The following is a 22604-nucleotide window of genomic DNA, read 5'->3' as shown; positions in this document are numbered from 1 at the left end:
TCACTTCAAGTTCAAGAAAAAATTGTAAACAAATGTTGGACGCCAGTAAATGATACCCATGCTGAAGGGTCTTTATCAGTATCTGCAACTTTGAAATGTGCCAGGAAAAAAAGACAAGTGAACAGAGGATGGAAAGATAATCGATGAAGCAAATGTGGTAAAATGTCAATGGCAGAATCTTGGTGGTGGATCTGAGTGTTTGGTATAAAATTCCTTGAACTTTTCTGTACGTTGGAAAGTGTCTCAATAAGATGTTGGGGGGACAGCTCTTGGAATAAGAATCCATTGAGGTGGCCAAACCCAAAAGAAATCTTTAAAAATTCATTGATCTTCCTTACTTCTGTAGGAAAAATAATTGCCAAAATGTCAACGGCTCTTTTGGCAGAAGATGGAGGCAGGACTGTGCGGGCAGTTATGTTTCTTCTTTCGCCTCTGAATTAAAATGATCGTTAAGAAGTGTTTCGAAGCTTCTATCATTTGCGTCATGGGAAGTTAGCTACTACAAATACTCAGCACCAGCAAAAAGGAAATACACCTAGGAGAAGTTTTTCAGCAGTGGTTATTTCTGAGAGGTGATGAAGATTTAAATCTGTCTCTCTCTCTGCAATTGCAATTTCTAATTCATCTGCAGTGATTCTGCCTTATCCAAGAATATCTTTAAATGGAAAAAAAAAAAAAACACAAAAACCCAAACCCAGCACGGAGTACCACACTGCCAGTAACAGGATGGCCTATCAGGGTTCTAAGCCCTCCATGGGAACTTTTTCTAAGGTTTTTTTTTTTTTTTTTTTTAATGTGGACCATTTTAAAAGTCTTTGTTGACCCCAATATGTAAACCAAATGAATGAATGAGTTCATACCACACACCTGCTGGGTGTGTGAACCCACCAGATGTCACAGGAATAGCTCAGATCAATGACACTATCAGAGATGCTCCTTCCGGATTCCCCTAGTGGCCCAGTGGTTAGGACTCTGAGCGTCCACTGCAAGGGGCGCAGGTTTGATCCCTGGTTCAGAATTAAGATCCTGAATACTGCATGGCTCCGTACTGATATTGGTATACATCCCACCACCACGAAAAAAAAAAAAGAGAGAAAGAGGGATGCCCATTCCTTCATATGCTCTGTGTCGCACAGCTTTTGAAAATGAGCCCATAGGGTTTCATAATCAGGACAGCAAGCTCTTCCCATCCCAAGGGGAAGGGGGTGTCAAGCACGATTCCATTTCTGTGATAATTATCTCCACATTGATATAGACATAGAACAAAGCCCAGAGAGAGCTGCCCCAAAATGTGAGCAGTAATTATGGGTAATTTTCCTGCCTTTATCCTTCGCTGTCTTGCCAGAGTTTCTTCCCCATCCAGATTGTATTATTTTATAATAAAGAAGCAGAGCTATTTTCATTTTGATAAAAAAAGGAATATCAACTATACTTCTGCTTTTGAAAGGCAAAAAAAAGCAAAGCACAGAGGCCAGGAGGAGACATGCCCAGCGCTAATGGTGATTCTCTGGGAGGGGCTGAGATGATGGAGGACCCTGCCCACCCCCTCTTTGGCACACTGGTGTTGTTCACGTTCTCAGCAGAGCTCACACTCTGTATAATCAAGTAAAGAGTGGAAGGTGTTTTTCAGTAAAGATTCAGCCAAGGGCAGGAAATCAGGGCGGGCCTGGGGGGAGGCAGCCCTGTATGAGGGTGGGTAGCAGGCCAGTGGCGGTACCTGTGTTGTCGGGCATGGAGGCTTGGTCGGTGTTCCGTTCTCTCTTTAGGACGATGTTGCCAAACTGGAGAACGGCCGAGACCATCCGCAGCATGGCTAAGGGGCAGCAGAGAGAGAGGTCACGACACGTGGCAGAGGGTGTGAACTAGCCCCTCAGAAACCCAGCAGAGACAACGAGGACGTGCCGCATAGCCCAGGGACTATACTCAGTCTCTTGTAATAACCTATCATGGAAAAACATCTGAAAAAGGATATATACACATATAACTGAATCACTGTGCTGTACATCTGAAACTAACACATAATACATCAGCTATACTTCAATTCCTCAATTACAAAAGTAAAATTTTAAAAATAAATCTAGCTTAAAACCTTATGTCAAATTACACCTCCACCTGACTCCAGGCAGGTCTTAAAATACCTGAATGGATAAATGAATTCTGTATTTTACAGACGTGCGTCCATGCTAAGTCGCTTCAGTCGTGTCCGAGTCTTTGTGACCCTATCGACTATAGCCCGCCAGGCTCCTCTGTCCATGGGATTCTCCAGACAAGAATGCTGGGATGGGTTGCCATTCCCTTCTCCAGGAGATTTTATATACGAGGTTTGCTTTATTGCCATTTGGTGTCTGCTCATATCTGTTTTGGGCTTCCCTGGTGGCCCAGCGGTAAAGAATCCACCTGTAATGCAGGAACCACAGGAGACACAGGTTCAATCCCTAGGTCAGGAATATCCTCTGGAGGAGGGCATGGCAACCCACTCCAGTGTTCTTGCCTGGAGAATCCCATCGACAGAGGAGCCTGGCGGGCTATGCACACTAGTCCATTTTATAAAGTTATGTATATAAGATTTATATATAAAAAACTATATATATATACACACACATATATATATGTATACGTCACTCTGGTGTACAGCAGAAATTAACACAACATTGTGAATCAACTATATTTCAATAACAAAAATGTTAAAGACACCTTATCTAATATATATAGCATTGATCACATTGAACTCACAACCAACATTCACTATAACTGGAACCTGAAGGAAGCTTTTCTTACACACCTATTTTCTCTGTACCCAGCATCACAGTCTTTTTGCTCCTAGCGACACCGGATGGCATTAAGCACTATGCTTGGGGGAGCATTTCAAACAGTGAAATCGCCAACCAAAAGCATCCCCAAAGTGAAAAACGTGGCACTCAGTAGGTTGCAGAAAGGATACTGGTTTGCAGTATGAGCTAGAACAAGAAAGCGGAATGCAGCCCCCGGGACCTCGGTTGGGTGCACCCTGGGCAGCTCAAAACTTTCACTCCTCTATGAATGACCCCAAGGACCACACAAACACCAGGACTGTTGGCTTGGGGGTTACAAATAACTGCCGTGTGTAGCTGATTTCTCCAACTCGGACACTGTAAAAGATGGATTGTATTTGCATGTCTGTGAAGAGGAGCCTGGCTGGCTACTGTCCACGGGGTCGCCAAGAGTCGGACACGACTGAAGCGACTTAGCACGCACGCACCAAAGGGCTTAGACATCTCGCCATAAGTGGGCAATGCTGCCCCCTAGAGGACATCATGGGAACGTGCAGGGGTTGGTTGGCACAGGGATGGGCGCCACCCCAGCAACATATTGGGGTGTTTCTGGACATCACAGAGGCTGCGCGGGTGGGCACCAGACGTGACGCAGAAGCCTGTCTGTTCACAAAGAGATATCCACATCCTGAGTGATTTCGAAACGTCCCAGTGGACATTCGTGTCTATGAATAATGGTTTCAAATGCTCTGAGACTAATCCGAGCTGCTTTACATATACACACGAAAGTGTTTGGTGTTTGGTTTTAATACCCAGTGCATTTTCCAAGAGGGTAGTCACTATGGTCTTTTGTTTTGTTCAGAACTTGATCTAGATTTGGTCAGGACCTCCCTAGTGATCCAGTGGTTGATACTGGTGCTTCCAATGCAAGCGGTCTGGGTTCAACCCCTGGTTGGGGAACTACGGTCCATATGCTGCCAAGCAACTGAGCTCTTGCACCACAACTACAGAATCCAGGCGGCATAATGAAAGATCCACATGACTCAAAGATCCCAAGTGCTTCAACTAAGACCTAATGCAGCCAAATAAATAATTTTTAAAAAGGAAAGTGCACAGAGTCTGTGGGTCTGCTTGCTCCAAATTCAAGAGCAGGCAGAATAATCTGTTCCAAATTCAAGAGGGCAAGAGGAGAAGGGGGCGACAGAGGATTGGATGGCATCGCTGACTCAATGGACATGAGTTTGAACAAAGTCATGGAGTCACAAAGAGTCGGACATGACTGAGCAACTGAACAGCAACAACAAAATAACTCCATGCTGTTAGATGCCAGGTTACAGGGGTTTCTGGTGACCGGAAGGAGCTTGCGGGGACTTCAGGTGCTGATCATACAGGGTGTCACTTGCAGAAACTTTCCCAAGCTGGGTGCTTCGGCGCCAAGCTCACTTTTTGGCGTCTGTGCTACATAAGCTCCTGCACAACGTTTACTTAGGAGAAAAGCGTGGTGGGAGGTGGAGAGGGCAGGGAACTCTTCTGGGAGACCCGTGCCAAAAACACGTAACCCGAATCTAATCAAGAGAAAGTGCTCCCACACTGAGGAAACAACTAGCCTTTAATCTCCCAAAGTGTCAAGGTCGCAAAAGATAGAGAAAAATTCAGGACCAGTTCCAGATGGATGAAGAGTAAAGTGTGACAGCTAGATGCAACGTGTGTGATCTTGGACTGGGGAAGTGTGTGTGTGCGTAACTTTTTTTTTTTTTTTTTTTGCTATAAAAGACATTACTGGGGAAATTGGCATAAGGTCTGTGGATTAGATAAACAGTACCCATACTGCCAATGTTAATTTCCTAATGATGACACTGCTGCGTTTGTGTCAGAGAATGTTCTTGGGCAGTATGCACTGACAGATTCAGGGGGTGGTGAGATGAATAATGTCCCTGCCCCAAATGTCCACGGCCTGAATCCCACGAATGTTACCTTGAAGGGAGAAACAGACTTAACCGACATGATGAAACTGAGGGTCTCAAGACAGGAGATTAGTCTTGCATTATCCAGGTGGGTCCTAAATGTAACGGGAAGGTCCTTCTAAGAGGGAGGCCAATGGGGCAGGCCACGTGAGCAGCGGTTAGAGTGATGTTCTTTGTTTCTGTTTTCTCTTTTTTGGCCCTGCCAGACAGCTTGAGATATCTTAGTTCCTCGACCAGGGATGGAGCCTGGGCCCCAAAAGTGAAAGCACTAAGTCCTAACCACTAGACTGCCAGGGAATTCCCTAGAGCAACGCATTTTGAAGATGGAAGAAGGGGCCACAAGCTAAGGCATGTGGGTGGCCTCTGGAAGCTGAGAAAGACAAGAAAACAAATCTCCCCAGAGCCTCCAGAAGGGACCGGCTCTGCTGACACCTTGATTTTAACCAGTAAGATTGATTTTCAACTTCTGACCAGGGGAGGGAAGTACTTCTGGTCAGGGAGTAAACGTGTTATTATGAGCTACGACATTTGTGGTCATTTGTGTCAGCGGCCATCAGGAACTAACACGAGGGGTGAAGGGGGCCCTGGGCAACACCCTTACTCTCAAACGACTCAGAACAAGTAATTAGAAAGACAGACGAGCATAAAGTAGACGTAGCAAGGTGGTGACACTTGAGAAGTCTGGGAGAAGGCATGCAACGTTTTTGTGGACTCTCCACTACTTTTCTGTAAACCTGAAATTATTCAAAATAAAGAGGGTTTAAAAAAATCCCTAAGGGACTTCCTTGGTGGTCCAGTGGCTAAGACTGATTTCTAGTTGGGGACCTAGATTTCTAGCTGGGGACCTAGACCCCACATGCCACAAGTAAGACCCGGTGAGGCCAAATAAATAAATATTCTTTAAAATCTCTGAAAACGGAAGTGGAGAGGGTGGTGGTCACTGGCTTGACAGCTTCAAGAAGCCTTGCTCTGGAGGACACACAAGAAACTGCTAACTGAGGTGGCCTCCTGGGAGCCCAGGACACTGGAACGATCACATACCTTTAATTTTTTTTTTTTAATTTCATACCCTTTCAAATGTAAGACCTAGTCTGGAAAAAAAATCACTGCTGAGAAAAGACTCAGTTTCTGGAATTAGGCAGTGAGATTGCACTGATGATCACACAGCCTTGGGAATATAGTATTAATACAAATGCTGAGCTGTGTACTTGACAATGGTGAATTTTACTGGGATGTGAATTCTAGCCCTCAAAGAAAAAAGGAAAAAGGCTTTGGTAGAGTTTGTGGGACACGCCGGGGTGTGCAACAAATATTCATTTTTCCACCGAGATCATAACTCCTTGTCTATCGGTTCCTTATTCATCTTCTAACTGCTTCTAAGCCCTCCATCAATGTGTTCGTGAATGAACTTCAGCTTGCCACTTTAGGGGGCAAGAATCCCCTCCACAATCATCACTACCTCTGGGATTCAATCTAGTCCGTTGTCAGGATCCTTGGTACACCCTGTCCCCAATCCTCCCACCCGCTCCAGCCCAGGGTCCCCTCACTCCAACCAGCCAAACCAACCACGCTCTCGACATGCAACACTCTCTTGCCCCCAGGCTTTTGCCCTGGGACTTCCCTCACCCTACAGGCCTTCCAGGCCCATATAGTCCATGGAATTCTCCAGGCTAGGATACTGGAGTGGGTAGCTGTTCCCTTCTCCAGGGGATCTTCCCAACCCAGGGATCGAACCCAGATCTCCCGCATTGCAGGCAGATTCTTTACGAGCTGAGCTATCAGGGAAGCCCAGTAGTACCATTGGCTGCTGCTGCTGCTAAGTCGCTTCAGTCGTGTCCGACTCTGTGCAACCCCATAGAAGGCAGCCCACCAGGCTCCCCCGTCCCTGGGATCCTCCAGGCAAGAACACTGGAGTGGGTTGCCATTTCCTTCTCCAATGCATGAAAGTGAAAAGTGAAAGTAAAGTCACTCAGTTGTGTCCAACTCTTCGTGACCCCATGGACTGCAGCCCACCAGGCTCCTCCATCCATGGGATTTCCAGGCAACAGTACTGGAGTGGGGTGCCATCACCTTCTCTGAGTAGTACCATCTCAGTTCAGTTCAGTTCAGTCACTCAGTCGTGTCCGACTCTCTGCAACCCCATGAATCGCAGCACGCCAGGCCACCCTGTCCATCACCAACTCCTGGAGTTCACTCAAACTCATGTCTATCGAGTCAGTGATGCCATCCAGCCGTCTCATCCTCTGTCGTCCCCTTTTCCTCCTGCCCCCAATCCCTCCCAGCATCAGAGTCTTTTCCAATGAGTCAACTCTTCTCATGAGGTGGCTAAAGTACTGGAGTTTCAGCTTTAGCATCATTCCTTCCAAAGAACACCCAGGGCTGATCTCCTTTAGGATGGACTGGTTGGATCTCCTTGCAGTCCAAGGGACTCTCAAGAGTCTTCTCCAACACCACAGTTCAAAAGTGTCAATTCTTCGGCCCTCAGCTTTCTTCACAGTCCAACTCTCACATCCATACATGACCACTGGAAAAACCATAGCCTTGACTAGACGGACTTTTGTTGGCAAAGTAATGTCTCTGCTTTTCAATATACTATCTAGGTTGGTCATAACTTTTCTTCCAAGGAGTAAGCGTCTTTTAATTTCAGGGCTGCAGTCACCATCTGCAGTGATTTTGGAGCCCCCAAAAATAAAGTCTGACACTGTTTCCACTGTTTCCCCATCTATTTCCCATGAAGTGATGGGACCAGATGCCATGATCTTCGTTTTCTAAATGTTGAGCTTTAAGCCAACTTTTTCACTCTCCTCTTTCACTTTCATCAAGAGGCTTTTTAGTTCCTCTTCACTTTCTGCAATAAGGGTGGCCGCCACAGTCACCGCACCATGCACCTTCCAGGGGTCACTCTTCCACTGGATCAGCTTTAATCTATTTGTGTCGTTTGATGCTCCCCGGGTCTCAGCGCTCCAGGGGGCAGAGGCTTGTTCTGTTTTGGCCACGCTTCCTTTCCCCCAGTGCCTGCAGAGATCCGGCCCGCAGATTCCATCAGGTGTCCAATAAATGAAGAATGAATGAATACACGACAAAGGGTTAACGAGTGGAGGTGTTCTCTGGCTGTGTGATCTTGGGCAAGCCGATGGCCTCCTGGACCTCGGGTTCCATCCCCTCCCCCTGCAGCACAGTGGGCGGGGTGGGGCTGGGATCAGGGGGCTGGCTAGATGGGGACAGCCAAGAATCCCGGAAACACTGGGAGGTTTTGCGGGGCGGGGAGCAGAGAGACACCTCCCAAAAGATAAATACATGAAGACATCTCCTGACGGACAAGGCCAACCATCAACTGAATGATCATTCATCCTTAACGTCAGGCCCGACTCAGACTCGAGTTCCCCTGGTGGCCTTTAAATGGCCTTTCACGGTTGGCTTAGCAACCTGCGTAGGTGCAGAATACCTGGTGAACCTGACGCCTGAGGGGTTGGCAGTCAGCGCTCCCTGGTGACTTCAGCCCAGCCGACCGCAAGCAAGCCCCGACCTGCGAGGGTAGGGGCGTGGGGCTGGCGATGCTCTGACGGCCTCACGTGAGCGCGAGCCCGCCTCTCTGCGTGCCAGGCTCCCTGCGCAACCTCCCCGGTGGCACTGACGGCGCCAGTGTGGACGGGAAGTCGGGGGTGGGGTGGAGGGCTTCCCTCCACCGGCCTCCAGTGCTCTCTGCCCTGGGCCTCCCGAGGGTGACCCAGAGGCACACATCTGCCTCTCTGGGAGCGGATCAGGGGCTGGCTTTGGAGTCAAACTGGGTTCCACCACCTCCTGGTCAAATGTACTGACTAGGACGGACACCCCACTTCCCTGGACCTGTCTCCTTTTTCATTTTTGTCTTTTGGCCGAATTGTGAGGCTTGTAGGATCTTAGTTGCCAGATTAGAGATAGAACCCAGGGCCATCCCAAACCTACGAGTCCTAACCACTGGACTGCCAGGGTTATGTGTGTCTGTCTCCTCTTTTGTCCAAAGGAGTCTAGAGAAAAAAATAAAACCGCCTGACCCCACTCCTTGGAAGGGAGATACAAAATCACACTGTTATGAGACCCCAGCCACCTGCCACACCAGCAGAAGCGAAAAAGGTGACAACACCGGCTGCCGGCATCCACGCCGGGAACAGGTGCAACAGAGGCAGGGTTTGGAAACTAGCGCCCCCTTATGGGCGGCGGCGAGGTCGATTCAGCAGGATTCTAAAAACAGCGGCTATTTCCCTAGCGGTCCAGTGGTTAGAATCTCGGCTTCCAATGCAGGGGCCGCGGGTTCCATCCCTGGTCGAGGAGATAAGATCCCACATGCCGCGGGGAACCACCAAAAAAAAAAAAAAACAAAAAACAGGGGAAGAAAAATGGCGGTGACGGGATGGAGATTAGAGCTGAAGACCAAGAAGCCATGAGCAGGTAATTGTTGGTGCCTGGGGATTCATGACCTTCAGGGGTTAGTGGTAGAAACTGGCAGGAAGACTGCAAAGGGGCCCACGTTATCTTCTTGGGTCACTGAAAATGTTCTAAATTGATTTTGGTGATGGCTGCACAACTCTGTGAAGCTAAAAGCCACTGACTCATACACTTTAAATAGGTGAATGTTTTGGTATATGAATGATATTTCAAACAGTCGTTAAATGTCCTGCTAAGCTGGGTAAAATTTTAAAATGGCACTTCTCCTTGGACTCAGAATTTCGTTGCTAAGAACTGATGCTGCAGTTCTGTTCACCTGTGAGCACAGAGACCTACTTCTAAGGATGTTCTTGGGACTTCCCTGGTGGCCCAGTGGTTAAGAATCCATCTGTCAATTCAGGGGACACAGGTTTGATCCCAGGTCCCGGAAGATACCCACATGCTAAGTCGCTTCAGTCGTGTCCGACTCTGTGTGACCCCATAGACGGCAGCCCACCAGGCTCCTCCATCCATGGGATTTTCCAGGCAAGAGTACTGGAGTGGGGTGCCATTGCCTTCTCCATACCCACATACCACGGGGCAACTAAGTCTGGGCGTCACAACTACTGAGCCCAAACCCGAGAGCCCCTGCTGTGCATCGAGAGGCCACCGCAGTGAGAAGCCCATGCACTGTAACTGGAGAGCAGCCGCCCCCAGCCTCGCCACAACTGGGCTCACTAGACCCAAGTAGCAGTGAAGACCCAGCACAGCCAAAAATAAATTTTTTTAATCATAAAAAGAATAGTTTTGGCCCCCTTTTGGGGGTATGTTTCATCCCAACAGCAATGGGATGCATTCACCTTAAGAGTGCGTCTGCAAGGGGCAGACATGTTCCAAGAGTCACAGTTCATCAATACAGTGAAAGAGTACTGCAGGAGTCGTGGATTCGATCCCTGGGTCGGGATGATCCCCTGGAGGAGGAAATGGCTACCCACTCCAGTATTCTTGCCTGGGAGATCCCACAGACAGAGGAGCCTGGTGCGTTACAGTCCATGGGGTCGAAAAGAATCAGACACGACTGAACACACACACATGCCTGAACCTCAGTCCTGGAACTGGAGAATAATGTGTGTCTTTTCTTTCATGTCTAAGATATTTCTGGCAGGAGATGCAGGAAGCTTAACAGTGGGCAAACTAGGGCTCAGGGGGGCTGGGGGAGACTCGGTTTTCACACCATGACCTTTGATCATATTCAGATTATGTCATTACACACGAAGTCGGTGCTGCAAAATTTTTGTCTCAGGTTTGCAAAAATCGGGGCTGCTGTCCGTGCCCACCACACTGCAGGAGGTTTACTTGAGGTGACCTGTGTCCAGAGGCCAGGAGGGACCTGCAGGGCCCAGGCCCCCACCGTCACTTCCCTCCAGAAATTTGTCAGCTGCTCAGGGAGGAGAGCGGAGACACACAGGCGGGGCAGTTACGCAACCTGCAGTTGGGAAATAGAGCGAGGAGGCCTGGGACCCTGTGTCAATATGCCCGAGGAAGCCCGGCCTGTTTGCAGCCTGGGTGGACAGCCAAGCTGGCACTGGGCCTCCAGCCCTCCCCACTGGCCCTGGAGCCAACAATAGCTCCCGGGGCCTCCTGCAGCGCCGGAGACCAGAGGAGAATGAGACCCAGTCCGGCCCCTGCTCAGTCCTGGAAATCAGGGTCTTTCTCTACTGGACTGGTGAAAGAAATCACAGTTCATCCAAATAATGAAATGCCAGGCAGCCACAAAAACGACTAAGATTTGCCCTCTATGTATGTGTCATGGGTTGAACCCTATCCCTCTGCTGCTGCTGCTAAGTCGCTTCAGTCGTGTCTGACTCTGTGCGACCCCATAGACGGCAGCCCACCAGGCTTCCCCGTCCCTGGGATTCTCCAGGCAAGAACACTGGAGTGGGTTGCCATTTCCTTCTCCAATGCATGAAAGTGAAAAGTGAAAGTGAAGTCGCTCAGTCGTGTCCGACTCTAGCCACCCCATGGACTGCAGCCCACCAGGCCCCTCCGTCCACGGGATTTTCCAGGCAAAAGTACTGGAGTGGGGTGCCATTGCCTTCTCCGTGTCCCTCTACTCCCTCCAAAAATATATTAAAGTCCTAACGCCTGGGACCTCACAGAATGTGACCTGATTTGGGTATTGGGTCATGGCAGCTGCAATTATTTAAGTGAAGACAGGATTACACTGGAGTGCAGTGACCCCTAATCCAAAATGATGGGCATCCTATAAAAAGGGGAGTCTGCAGACAGACGTGCAGGCAGGGAGGTGTGCCCCGTGAAGCTGAAGGCAGAGATCAGGTGATGCTTCTACCAGCCAGGGGAAGCCAAGCTGTCAGGAAACCACCAGAATCCAAGGGAGAGAAAGGAAGCAGAATCTTCTAGGACCAACCAACCCCGCTGACACCCTGATCTCAGACTTTCCGCCTCCAGAACAGGGAGATGATTGATTTCACGTGTTTAAAGCACTCATTTAGGCTTCCCAGATGGTGTTAGTGGCAAAGAACCCGCCTGCCAATGCAGGAGAAGTAAGAGACCCAGGTTCGATCCCTGGGTCAGGAAGATCCCCTGGAGGAGGGCATAGCAATCCACTCCAGTATTCTTGCCTGGAGAATCCCATGGACAGAGGAGCCTGGAGGGCTACAGTCCATGGGGTCTCAAAGAGTGGGACACGACTGAGCGACTTAGCACACCAGCAAGGCACTTGTACAGTACTCTATGATGGCAGCCCTGGCAAATGAAAACAGTACTGCAAATGAACTGTTGTCAGAACGTACTGTTGGGTGAGAAAGGGGTGGGGCAAAGCAGCAGAGCACGGGCTGATGAGCCCAGTGCTCCAGGGCAGACTCGGGGCCACAGTCAGGGTCTTCCCTGTACCCTCATTTCAGCCTCCTCTAGCCTTCACACAACCCAGAGCTGCTCCTCTGCGGTTCCCAGCCCTCCCATGGCTCCCTAGTGCCCTCAGAAAAAAGTCCCCCGCCCCAACTGCCTCTGCGGCTTCATCTCCCCAACCACCTGGGTCACTGACTAATTGAGGCCATTCGAGAATTAGACGAGTTTCTTTTTTTTTTTTTTTTTTGGCCATACTGAGCAGTGTGCAGGATCTTAGTTCCCTGACCACGGCTCAAACCTGTGCCCCTGCGGTGGAAGCATGGAGTCTTAACCAGTGGACCACCAGGGAAGTCCCTCGAGAAGTTTCAATGCCTCAAACACACCATGCCTTTCCTGCCTCAGGGCCTTTGCATACTGTCCCTCCCCTCCGCCGCCTGGTCCATCCTTCCCTGATAGCACCAACATTCACATGTGAGCTCTCCAGACCTCCGTGCAATCATCACCATCTCACCATGTCCTTCCTGATCCCCTATTTAAAGGTCCCTCCCTTCTCTGTTCCCTGTTGCAGTTTTCAAACCGAGCCATGAACGGCCAGGTGCCCCTCCTTCCCATGCAGCCCACAGCCCCACCCTTTACCAGGCAGGGTCTGGGCTCACTCACAGGTGATCTCCTCATGGGTGAATCCCAGGACCCGCAGGGACTCCAGCGTCTCCTGGAAGAGCTCGCGCTCCTGGCCCGGAGAGGAAGACGGCCCGTTGGTCAGGAAGCGGTAGTGGGAGAAGGGCTCCAGGAGCAGGTCAGCTGTAGGGGTAACGGCAGGGGCCAAGGTCAAGAATGAGCCGTAGCGTCAGACTCGTGTCCTGGCTTCCTAAATGGCCACCCGAGGACGTGCATCTCTGCCCCACTAGGGACCTCGGGCTCTTCCTCTGTCAAATGAGTCGAGATCCTTTCTTCACAGGTTTGGTGGGAAGGGCTGGCCTGTGAAGTGGGTACTTAGCACATCTCAGACCTTTCCTCTTCCCTCCTTTCATAGTGATTCTCAAGACGCAGAACTGCCCAGAACAGGTGAGAGGCACCCACCGGCAGAAGCAACAGGGCTGCGGGTGCCCGAGTTAGCAGAAGCCACGGGACAGCAGGGCTTGGGCGGCAGAGCGTGTGTGGGTTCGGAAGCCACCGGGAGCGGGAGGCTGGGTGCGGAGGGATCAAAAGGCGACCCAAGCTACAGGGTGGAAGGAGCCAGAATGCGAGGGAGCCGCAGGGCAGCAGGGCCGCCATAGAAGAGAGAGCCTGGGGCGTTTCCGCAGCCAGAGGGCTGGAGGGGCGCAGAGCAGGAGACAGAAGGGGTCTCAGGCAGGAGACAGGAGGCAGGGGCTCAGAAGCCACGCAAACCACAATCGTCAGGAACCACACGGTGGCAAAGCTGGAGTCGTCACAACACGCGGCTGGAGGAAGCAGAGCCCCTTGGAGGTTCAGGAGAGGGTGGGCAGGAGCCATGTCCCCGCGGAGCTGGCGTGAGCAAGACCCAGGAGACAGCAGGAGCCAAAGGAGAGCAGAGTCTGGGGGCGGTGGAAGTCGAGAGGCAGCGGGATCCGAGAGGCGAGAGAAGCCGCCACCCAGCAGGAGCCTAACATAGAGCAGGTGCTGGACAAAGGTTAGCGCCTCCCACGTCCTCCTCCCCAGGGGGTCCACATGCAACTCTCGCCCAGTCCCCCAGAGCCAGTCCCCCGACACTGACCCTTGAGCTGCTCCCCGGCGCCTCCCAGCAGCTGGTAGAAGATGTGGAAGCTACACTCGTCCTTAGCCTGGCGGATGGCCCGCGACTTCTCCAGCAGGTCTGGGCGGGCCGAGTCAAGGTGCCGCAGAGGAGGGAACCCCCTCCTGCTCTCTCATGGAACAGTAGAGGCACTCACAGACCTGGTGGGCAACCTAACTGGACCAGTAACTGTGGACGTGTCACTTTAGCCTCGTGCCTCAGTTTCTTCACCTGTGCAAGGAGCCTCATACTAACACCCATCCATGAGTCCCTGAGGTGCCGTGAGGGTAAATGAGTTATTATGTAGCTAACACCTGAGCAGGTGCTTAGTTTGTCGTTTACCATGGATAAGAATACTTCCCATGAGGACTTCCCTGGCGGTCCAATGGTTAAGACTCTGCACTTCCAATGCAAAGGATGCAGGTTTGATCCCTGGTAAGGGAACTAAGATCCCACATGCCATGTGGCATGGCCAAAAAAAAAAAAACCTCCTGTCATCATGACCCTCCCAGCCTCAGTTTCCCCGTACTGGGGTTCTCAGCTTCTCCCTTCTGGGAAAGCCAGATGGCTGGTTTACACACTAAAAATTGGCAAGACGCCTTAAAGGAAAATAAAACAATTGATACTTGGTGTAGCCATCTGTGTCCTATGCTCATGGACCACCAGGCACATGATACTTCCCAGGTGGCCCAGTGGCAAAGAATCTGCCTGCCAATGCAGGAGACACAGGAGACACAGGTTCAGTTCCTGGGTCAGGAAGATCCCCTGGAGGACGAAGTGGCAACTCAGTACTCTTGCCTGGGAAATCCCATGGACAGAGGAGCCTGGCGGGCTGTAGTCCATGGGGTGGCAGAGAGTTGGACATGGCAGTCCAATGGTTAACACTTGGCCTTCCAAGTCTTACAAGGGGGTGAAGATTCAATCCCTGATCTGGGAACCAAGATCCCCACATTCGCAGCCAAAAAACCAAAACATAAAACGGAAGCAGTGTTGTAACTAATTAAATAAGGATATTAAAAAAAACATGGTCCACATTAAAAAAAAAAAAGCCTTAAAAAAAAATAGCATCTGCCTCACAGGGTTACAGATATGAGGGACTGAATTAACAGACAGAGAGTTCTCAGGGTGGCCCCAGACACAAGGTCAACCCTCCAGAAATGTTGGTCATGAGGGATGCTGGTGTGAAAGGGATCAATCCATCTGTTTGGGGGTGAGAGCATCAGTCCACAGCCTGGTCATTGGCCCTGAGGCAGAGACAGCCGAGCAGGAGAACTGTGCCCAGTGGGAGCAGCCCCAACGGGATGGGGAGTGTGGGCAGGAGAAAGTTAGCATTCGGAAGCTGACAGGGAAGACACAGGTGAACAGGAGAGGTTGCTGGAACCCTGGGGTCCACGGAGGCTCAGGGTGGCAGGATGGAGGAGGGGGTGGGGCAGAGAGAGCCCTGGGCTTTAAGAAGCTGTGTGAGCAGGAAGCACCATGAAGTGGGGTGATGGGCCGCAGGAACTGTGGGGATAGGGGCTGGTGGCTGCAGGGGTCACGAGGCCTTGAGCCCAAGGAAGTGCTTACCAGGCAGCAGTAGAGTCTATGGGGCCCAGGGCTTGACAGGGAGGTCCCTGCTTCCTTACTCCCTAAATATCTAGTGGTAATGAATCTGCCTGCCAATGCAGGAGATGCAAGAGACTTGGGTTTGATCCCTGGGTTGGGAAGATCCCCTGGAGAAGGAAATGGCAAGCCACTCCAGTATTCTTGCCTGGGAAATGCCAGGGACAGACGAGCCTGGTGGACTACAGTCCATGGGGTCACAAAGAGTCAGACACGACTGAGCGCACACACACAAGCCCTCTTAGGAGAAACTCTTTGCCAACGCACTGCTTCTCAATCTCTCCCTGGATGACAGGGAGAGGAAGCAGGTATGGGATAGTGAGCTGACACCCCAGGGATGGAAATACGATTTGTTATTAATATGTCCACATTACAATTCATAATTATTAACCAACAATATTAACATATTAACATTATAAGGACAGTGCTAACTTCATCATTCATTTCTAATAATAATAGCTCATTCTTTTTTTTTTTCTTTTGGCCCATCCTTGCAGCGGCTTGTGGGATTTTAATTCCCAGACCAGGGATTGAACCCAAGCCCTTGACAGTGAAAGCACCAAGTCCTAACCTGGACCACCCACCAGGGAAGTCTCAGGTAGTTCAGTCTTCCTTTTTAAAAATAAACTTAATATATATATATATATATATATATATATATATATATATATATATATATATATATTTGGCTGCACCTGGTCTTAGTTGCAGCACGCAGGATCTAGTTCCACTGACCAGGGATCGAATCCGGGGCCTCTGCATGGGGAACATGGGAGTCCTAACCTCTGGACCATCAGGGAGGAGCTGTGCTAAGAATGTACCTCACATTGTCCTTCAGACCCTTCAAGGGTAGCTTTTATGATTTCCCCCCTTCTCAGATGGGGAAACTGAGGCCCAGAGAGGTCAAATCACAGGCTTAAGGGCCCCCAGCCTCAAAGCCAGGATTCGAACCCAGGGTCAGTGTGATGTTTTCCCTTGTTCTCTTAAGTTTTGCACTCCTGGGCCTTCTGGGTTCTGTCTTGTAAATTTCTGCTGCTGCTGCTGCTAAATCGCTTCAGTCTGTGTCCGACTCTGTGCGACCCCATAGACGGTAGCCCACCAGGCTTCCCCATCCCTGGGATTCTCCAGGCAAGAACACTGGAGTGGGTTGCTATTTCCTTCTCCAATGCATGATAGTGAAAAGTGAAAGTGAAGTCGCTCAGTCATGTCCGACCCTTAGTGACCCCATGGACTGCAGCCTACCAGGCTCCTCCGTCCATGAGAGTTCTAGGGAGCGTTTTTGCCACCGGTGGGGAAAGTTGGACACAGCTTGGCGGGAGTCAGCAGGCTTGCGAGGCCTGTCTTTGGCTGGTGTCTGGGAATCTGAACTTCAGGAGGCTGATAACACGGGCTCCCTGCACCTCAACTGTGTAAACCAAATGCTTTCTGCTGAACATCTGTTTTCCTTCCCGGACTCTGAAATTTGGGTACGCGCTGGGCAGGCGGTGCCTATGTGACCAGCCCCCAATAAAAACTTCCAGTGCGGAGTCTCTGATGCACTCATCACACGTGTTGTAACACCTTGGGATTAAGCACGTCCCACGTGACTCCACGGGGCTAGGGCTCTGGCCCCCACACGCCTTCCGCTTTCGCTGCATCGTTTCTCTGTGCTCCCGTACCCTCCGCCCCGTGGCGAGGTTGGGAGGGCGTTCTCTTAAAGGCTACGAGAGGCCCCGCCATCCTCCCCGCAACGTGGAGACGCTGCGCCTGCCCCTTCCTGAGGTTCTAGCGTCCCTCTCCTTCGGCAGAGCGGGAAACGGAGGCACAGGGTGGGCACCAGGGAGCCAGGGTTCCGGGCGAGTGTGGACCCCTGTTTCCTATACGCGGTGAGACCCCGAGGGCCGCCCTCTATGGCCGCTACCGCTCTTCCCCGCCCCCGGGCGCCCCCTCTGGACAGTGAGAGGATACAGGTCTCGATGTTGGCGCCCACGATATACCCGGCAACGTCGAAGTTGATGCGGATGAATTTGCCCTGCAAGGGAGGCGGGTGGAGGGGCTTAGCCGAGGGTCCTGCGGGCCTGGGGAGCACCCCCAACCCACACTCACCCCTCCGAGAGTCAGCCTGTCTCTTGACTGTCTCCCTCCAATCTGAACCCCTTCCGATCATGAGGTTCCAGCTGGGGCCGGGATGCGGTGGGGAGCGGCGCCTCCCGGGGAGAATTCAAGGTCCACGCACCTCTGACTTCTTCCCTTAGGACCCAGGTCCCCAGTTCCCCTTCATCCTTCAGGCCCAGGAGCCATGGATCCCAGGTACCTCCCCCCTCACGGACCCACACGTCCTGTCTCCCCCCAACCTTTCTTCGCTCCCAGTTCCAGGTTCATTAACTGGAGCCCAGGCCCTGCCCTCCCCCAGCACTCACGAAGCGGGAGGAGTTGTCATTCTTCACCGTCTTGGCGTTGCCAAAGGCCTCCAGGACCGGGTTAGCCTGAAGAAGCTGCCGCTCCAGCTCACCCTGCAGGGCGTCGGGGGATGACTTGTCAGTGGCGGGGTCGGGGGGGGGGGGGTGGTGAGGGCACTGGCCCCGCTGGGGTGGGGGGTCTGGCTGAGTGTCTGTGTGTGAGGGGCCTTTGTGTGTCTATCTGGGCGTGTGCCAGCTTTCCCGGATCTGGGCTTGCCCTTCAGTCTGTTGTGAAGTGAATGAGGAAACTTCTCTAAGATCCATTGTCCAGCGGAAACAAAACCAAAAAAGCAAGTCTCAGGACAACACCTACAATGTGATCCTATTAATAATAAAAAAAAAATGAACCGAGAAAACACCACAGAACAAGACTCCCATATCTATACATATAGATACATGTTTGTAGACGTTTAGAGAAAGGTCTGCAAGGATACATACCAAAATATCAACAGAGTAAGCCACTCCAAGGAAAGAGGACTGAGAGAAGGAAAGAGGAATTTCATTTTGCCTGGTTTGTTTGTTGTTGTTGTTGCAGTGAATGCATACTCATGTATCCCCTGTGGACCTAAAGAAAAATCTATACCATCTATGTAGAGTTCCTCAAACTGTTTGACACAGAGTACACATTCAAGAAATGGTAGTTTCCTTCCCCAGTCAGGCTAATCCTTGAGTGGGGACTTTTTTTTTTTTAAGACAGCAGTTTTAAAAAATTGAAGTATAGTTGATTTGCAATATTGAGTTAGTTTCAAGCGTACAGCAATGTGATTTGGATATATATATATTCTTTTTTTCTGATTCTTTTCCCTTAAAACTTACAAAATATTGACTACTGTTTCCTATGAAAGTGCTAGTTGTGCAGTTGTGTCCAACTCTGCAACCCTGTGGACTGCAGCTGGCAAGGCTCCTCTGTCCATGGAACTCTCCAGGCAAGAATACTGGAGTGGGTTGCCATTTCCTCAGGGGATCTTTCTGAACCAGGGATTGAAGCCGGATCTCCCACATTGCAGGCAGATTCTTTACTGTCTGAGACTCCAGGGAAATTCAACTGTTTCCTGGGTATATAGTAAATCCCTGTTGTTTATTTATTTTATACATGGTAGTATGCATCTGTTAATCACCTACTGCCAATTTATCCCTCCTCGGGCCCCCATGGCTAGAGATCTTATTCTGAGCTTCCCTACAGCCACTTGGGTGTCAGAGCCAGGAACACAGTAGGTGCTCAATACATGACAACCCTCTTCTCCTCTTTCCTAACCAGGTTCTCAAAGATCCCGACTATTTCTTTAAATGCCCTGTGAGCCCTCAGACACCAGCCTGAGCTGGGGGCACAGAGTAGGCCTGCCTACCATGAATGGCACTGTGGGTCCCTGGGCTGTGTGAAAGCGTGGTGTCTGTGGGCTCTGCCTACATTCATTTAGCAGATCAACAATAAATGGTAGTTATAGGCTCTGGGTTGCTTCCCCCTGGGATCTGTGGCCGCTCTGCACAGATACAGTAGGGCTAATATACACAGCTATGTGGTAGGGTCTGCACATGCACAACAGGACCACACGAAATGGCCCTGGCTGTGTGCACACAGTTGTTCAATCGCTAAGTTGTGTCTGACTCTGCAACCCCATGAACTGCAGCACGCCAGGCTTCCCTGTCCTTCACTACACAGTTGGGCTGCCATAAGCAACAGTGGGGGGCCCTGGGTATGTGCCCACTGTAGGGTTGCATGAAATGACAGTGTGGCGCCTGCTGTGCACATAGTAGGGCCATCAAAAGTGACAATGTGGCCTCCAGGCAGGGGTGACCGTCAGTGCCTTGGGACCTGTCTGCCAGGAAGACTGTGGGTTGGGGTGACCCGGGTGGTATTAGGGGTGGCAGGACTCGAGGTGATTCCCTGCTACTCACATAAGACACGGTGCTGGCGGAGGCCTGAGGAAGTCACAGGACACGAGACACGGACCAGGACACGGCACATGGAACATGGACAGACACACAGGTGAACGAGGTTGGGGGAGGGGGCAGGGGGTGGGATAGAGAGACAAGGGGCTGGGGAAACTGGCCTGTGGAGCGGGGTGCCTGGGGGTGGGGAGCGGGCGGCGGCCCCATCACCTGGGGTTTGAATCTGGGCTAGCCCTTCCTGGGCGTGTAACCTTGGACAGCTGACCCACCCCAGGTGTGACTTTGCTTTCCCATCTTTAAACCACACCCACCTCACTGGGGCGTTACAGTAATATAAGTCAAAGGACTAGGGCTATATATAAACGCTCACTTACAAAGCAAACCTGGGCACTGCAGGAACCTAAACAGGCCAGACACATAGTGGGTGCTCTGGGATGTAAGCTCCTACTGTGTGCCAGAGGCACTGTTCCAAGGGTCAATGAGGCGAAGGACTGGCTGTTGCAATTTTTATGTCCATCCTGCCTTGGCTCCCAGCACTATATATATCAGGCACATAGTAGGGATTCGGGGGTGGGGGTGGGGCAGGGGCAGCCAGGAGAAGGCCTGTGACTGTGTTCTTCCATGGGAGAGGCGGGGAGTTACTTAGGAGGGGAAGCAGAGCCTGAGAGGGAGGGAGCATCTGGTGGCAGGCTCCAGAGTACGTCCCAAGGCAGGTCACTTACCGGGACACCAGGCTCCTTACGGCCCTTTGGTGATGATGCCACGTGGGCAAGGTACTGGATGACTTTCTTGGTGTTTTCTGTCTTCCCGGCCCCGGACTCCCCACTAAGGGGGGGCACAAAAGGAAGCAAAAAGGGTCAGCCCAAGTCACCAGGTAAGCCCCGTCCATTCCAAGCAGAGCCATGCCCAGCTGGGATCCCACTTCCTCCAGGAAGTCCTTCAGGATTACTCACGTGCAGAGAATGGACTGGTCCTCACGATCTGTAGGGGACAGAGGGGGATGGGTCACCTGGGAGGGTTTTTCCAGCGAGATGCTGGCCACCCTATTTTCAAAATCCTTCCCAAGGGCTAAGGAAAAGCTGGGTTTTTGACATATGATCTTCCTAGATTCTAATACCTGATCCTGACTCAGCCTCTTTTGGCTGTATGGGTCTGGGAAAGCAGCTGTCCCTCCCTGAGCCTCAGTGTGTCCTAACCTGTAAAATGAAGACAACAAACTCCAACCAAACAGAATGTAATTCATTCAACAAACTTCAATTTGAGCCCCTACTATGTGCTGCCTCGGGCTGAATGATGACATTCAAAGATGTGAGAGTGAGATCCTAGACCCCAGGCTCAGCCTGTAATAGCAAACAGGCCACAGAATGTAGTGATGGTGACTGATGGCCCACTGGGGGTCGTCTGCCCTGAGGGCAGAGAGCACAGCGCGGTCCCTACTATCTCCTCCTCCGCTCATCCTGGGTCTGACAAGTTGCTGTTAGTCATTCAGCCGTGTCCAACTCTTTGTGACTCCATGGACTATAGCCCCCCCAGGCTCCTCTATCCATGCAATTCTCCAAGCAAGAATACTGGAGTAGGTTGCCATGCCCTCCTCCAGGGGGTCTTTCTGACCCAGGGATTGAACCTGGGTCTCCCTCATTGCAGCCAGATTCTTTACCATCTGAGCCATCCCTTCAATAAATGCACACAGACCAGCTACTAAGTGTTAGACACCAAGGACAGTGGGAAGTGGCAAGGTTCATGGCTCTCCCTAGGCTTTCTGACTCTGCAGGTCAAGAGTAAAGGCTGAGTTGACATTTCAAACAAGTTCCTAAGTGATGCTGAGGCTGATGATGAGAGGACTACACTCTGGGAACCACTGCTTTGAAAATACAGCTTATATGCTGCCTACTATTAATGTCATGATAGAAAGATACAAACTTTAAAATGTTTAATATGTTTTTTAATACATACAAGTATTTATTAAAATAGATGACCTACAATAAATAGATAATGAGTGTATTACATGTACCACATGGAATTATGGAATTTTGCCCCGAGTAATCAATTGTCATGGAGTAAATGGCACCCCTCTGATGGACATCCTTATACAACGCACAACCTGCCCAGTTGTACACAGCGAGCCCATGCTGCCCATTCTCTAAGGGGTGGCATTCACTCACAACAACGTAGATCGTGTCAGCAACATAAATGTTGAATGAATGAAAGCTCTTAAGAGACACTGTTTCAAGAGGAATTTTTATAGAAGCCTGGAACCAATGAGCTTCCAAGTGATGCTTGTTGCAGGGAGGGGTAAACAAGGAGACAGATGAAAAGGGACCTGTCTGGTGGAACTCAGAGCCTTGCCCACTCGGCCCTCCATTTGTGTTCCCTCCTGCCCCACAAAGAAGCCTTGCAGAGTCTGAAATCCTTGAGCTGACATCTAATCCTGACCCCCAGCCCAGTCCCCATTGAAGAGGCACCTCCAGCAGCCCCTACCCCACACTCACCCTGGAGCATGCTTCGGTAGGCTCCCTCGGTCACTGCGTACACGTGGGGCGGCACTTCGTGGCGCTTCTTGCCCCGGTACATCTCCACGATGGCCTCCGTGTAGATGGGCAGCTGCTTGTATGGGTTGATGACCACACAGAAAAGGCCGGAGTACGTCTGCAATGGGCAAGAAGGGAGAGGGCCTCAGCTAGCTACCTGCCTGTGACCCCGGGGCAGCACGGAGTTGCCATGTACAGCTGGGCAGGTTGTGCACTGCACAATGACATCCGGCAAAGGGACTGCCATTCGCACAATGACAATGTAGATTTAAGCATTTGTTATGGTTTCAGGCTGATGGTTGAAAAGAAGCTTTCCAAACTGCACAAAGGTGCTGTATGAATGAGGATTCACAAGGGGAGAGAATGGAGGCTTTGTAGCCCTGTCACTGCTTGGACTCACACCATGA

General features: G+C 51.0%; 1 protein-coding gene across 8 annotated transcripts in view; it reads right to left on the bottom strand.

The window, feature by feature from the left end:
- MYH14 (myosin heavy chain 14) overlaps window positions 1-22604 on the bottom strand; it is a 78773-nt gene that overhangs the window by 45530 nt on the left and 10639 nt on the right. For 5 of the 8 annotated variants that reach the window (XM_086353739.1, XM_086353738.1, XM_086353743.1 and 2 more), the window contains exons 3-11: window positions 22159-22315; window positions 20623-20650; window positions 20392-20494; window positions 19676-19699; window positions 17741-17833; window positions 17289-17352; window positions 13722-13820; window positions 12647-12787; window positions 1718-1813 (exon numbers count right to left, since the gene is read on the bottom strand). In XM_086353739.1, coding sequence (XP_086209865.1) covers window positions 1718-1813; window positions 12647-12787; window positions 13722-13820; window positions 17289-17352; window positions 17741-17833; window positions 19676-19699; window positions 20392-20494; window positions 20623-20650; window positions 22159-22315 — 805 coding nt within the window. The remainder of the gene's footprint in view (window positions 1-1717; window positions 1814-12646; window positions 12788-13721; window positions 13821-17288; window positions 17353-17740; window positions 17834-19675; window positions 19700-20391; window positions 20495-20622; window positions 20651-22158; window positions 22316-22604) is intronic. The other 3 variants (XM_086353741.1, XM_086353740.1, XM_086353736.1) reach the window with 1 other exon arrangement.

The sequence above is a fragment of the Bos grunniens genome, chromosome 18 (assembly GCF_055505025.1).
Source record: "Bos grunniens cultivar Pamir isolate PY7600 chromosome 18, Bosgru_T2T1.0, whole genome shotgun sequence".
NCBI classification, from domain to species: Eukaryota; Metazoa; Chordata; class Mammalia; order Artiodactyla; family Bovidae; genus Bos; species Bos grunniens.
This window is presented reverse-complemented; position numbering and strand designations above follow the sequence as displayed.